Raw genomic sequence first — 2,500 nt, forward strand, 5'->3', positions numbered from 1 at the left:
CCTCTCTTCCTTCCCCCTTTTCAGGCCTTTAACCTCCTCTCCCATCCTCTCTCATCCTCTCCTCTCTTCTCCCCCTTTTCATGCCTTTATCCTCCTCTCCTCTCCTCTCCTCTCTCTTCTCTTCTCGCTCCACCTTGCTGGATCTGGAGGGAGTTTGAAGCCTGCCTGTCACCAAAAGCTGACCCACTCTCCTCTCCCCTCCCCTCCTCTCCTCTCCTCTCCTCTCCTCTCCTCTCCTCTCCCCCTTTTCATGCCTTTATTCTCCTCTCCTCTCCTCTCCTCTCCTCTCCTTTCTTCCTCCCCCGTTTTCAGGCCTTTATCCTCCTCTTCTCTTCTCTCCTCTCCTCTCCTCTCCTCTCCTCTCCTCTCCTCTCCTCTCCTCTCCTCTCTTCTACCCTCTTCTCTTCTCGCTCCATCTTGCTGGATCTGGAGGGATTGTGAAGCCTGCCTGCCACCAAAGGCTGACCCACTGCAATGTGTGTAAAGTCTGATGAAAATGAATAGCTGCCCCGCGAAGCCTTTCCTGGAACTACTGTATTTGCGACCACACCCACTGTGTGGGTATTCGGCGTCAGACTCCTCTCCTCTCCTCCTCTCATCTCATTTCTTCTCTCCTCTCTTCTGCTTCTCGCCTCCTCCTCACCTCCAGCTGTGTTTCCTCCGGCGACTCCATCAGCCTCATCTTGGCCTCCTTTCCTCCTCTCTCACTATTTCACTCCTCTTTCCTCCTTGATCCCTCCTCCTCCTCAGTCCTCACCTCCTGCTGCGTCTCCTCCTTCTGCTGCTGCATCTCCTCCAGCTGCTCCCTCATCCTCCTCAGGGCCTCCTCGTGAGAGCGGAGCGCCTCCTCAAACCTCCTCTGCAGCCCCTGCAGCTCACCCTGCAGACCTGCACATAGCTCCTGCAGGAGGGGGAGAGAGAGGGAGAGAGAGAGAGAGAGAGAGAGATAGAGAGAGAGGGAGGGAGAGAGAGAGAGAGAGAGAGAGAGAGATAGAGAGAGAGGGAGGGAGAGAGAGAGATTTAAAATGGCTTTAAGTAGGTACCATCTAGCAATCATATACAAAATTGAAAGCCCACCCGGGAAACGCACATTGTCATTGTGACACAGCACTCCACAGTACACAGTGCTCACAACACACAACAAAATTGCATTTATGCCTAACCCATTCAAGGGTGTAGCCCCAAACGGTGCCCCAAGGAAGCAGTGCGGTCGGAGAGTACCACGCTCAGGGTGCCTAATGCCGGGCATACAATGTGCAATATTTTCACTCGTGGGTATTGAGCTCCTGTTCACACTGCACGATGGAATTTCACTATTTAAAAGTTCACATCTCACGACTCATGTCCTCACACTATACGAGCCGACAGTCGGATGCGAGCCGAATGCTCCCACTGTGCGACGCGACAGGCATGTTTCCCCGGTCTGCGGTGCGAATCGCACGGCCCTATTAATTTGTGCATGTGAAGTGTCAAATCGGAAACAGCACTGCTTTAACTGTGCGATTTACGCACGTGCCACGACCAGGATTTCAAACTGTTTTGATTTTCTTGCGACCCTGCGATTGCACGATCGTGAGGCGAAATTGCTTGTCGTTACCCCATGTACACTGCACGATGCGAGACTCATGATTGACCTGCGATTGAGCAAGCAATCGGCCCCGAAATCGGGGTAAAATCTGAGCAAAAGTCGCACAGTGTAAGCCCAGCTTAACTGTGCATGTACACCAGACAGAGGCTACTGAGTAGCCGAGATCATTGAAGAAGTTTCACCATGAATTTGCTGTACTCACACTGGTCGTGACATTGACATGTTTGATTTAGCTCATCATGTCATGGCTCTGGATTCTCAGCCTGGACCATTTGAAGATCTGAACATTCCAATTGGCTTTCGCTGAATCACATCATCATAGCTCATTACCATAATATTAGCTGACTTTTAATCACTGAAATTCACTGAAAAGCAAATTTGCTTTGGTTGCTTTATTCACCAACTAGGGATGGCACAAACCGCACCGAAAACCGAAACCAATTCACACAACTCACACACATACCGAACCGAACCGTGCAATCCATCGCAAACCGCAATTCATGTACTGCCCAGAAAAATATGTAAAACAGAGATTCTAGGAGTATCATATCCAGTCTCTCTGATTAAAACATTAGCGTATAAGACCAAATCAGAGGATGACACAATTAAAATCACACCATTTTCACATTATAAGCCTATACAAACCATATGTAGGATATTTAGTGATAAGTCCGATTCTATTAGCCAATGCACCATTTATCATGAACTAAAAAAAAAGAACCGTAGAGAACCGAAAACCGTGACCTTGACACTGCAATATGAACCGAACCGTGAATTTTGTGAACCGTACCACCCCTATCACCAACGCTCCATAATGAAATCAGGTCTTCTGGTGGACAGGCACGGTAAGTCATGGAGGAGGATGAGGCAGAGCACTGGTTAATTACTCCCCCGCACGCACCAACCTGGTGG

At 49.5% G+C, this 2,500-nt stretch overlaps 1 protein-coding gene across 1 annotated transcript in view; it reads right to left on the reverse strand.

Moving 5' to 3' along the window:
• crocc2 (ciliary rootlet coiled-coil, rootletin family member 2) overlaps positions 1-2,500 on the reverse strand; it is a 137,513-nt gene that overhangs the window by 41,028 nt on the left and 93,985 nt on the right. Inside the window, exon 23 of the mRNA XM_063202106.1 lies at positions 758-901. Within this exon, the coding sequence (XP_063058176.1) occupies positions 758-901 (144 nt within the window). The remainder of the gene's footprint in view (positions 1-757; positions 902-2,500) is intronic.

Source organism: Engraulis encrasicolus, chromosome 6 (assembly GCF_034702125.1).
Source record: "Engraulis encrasicolus isolate BLACKSEA-1 chromosome 6, IST_EnEncr_1.0, whole genome shotgun sequence".
In the NCBI taxonomy this organism is placed as follows: Eukaryota; Metazoa; Chordata; class Actinopteri; order Clupeiformes; family Engraulidae; genus Engraulis; species Engraulis encrasicolus.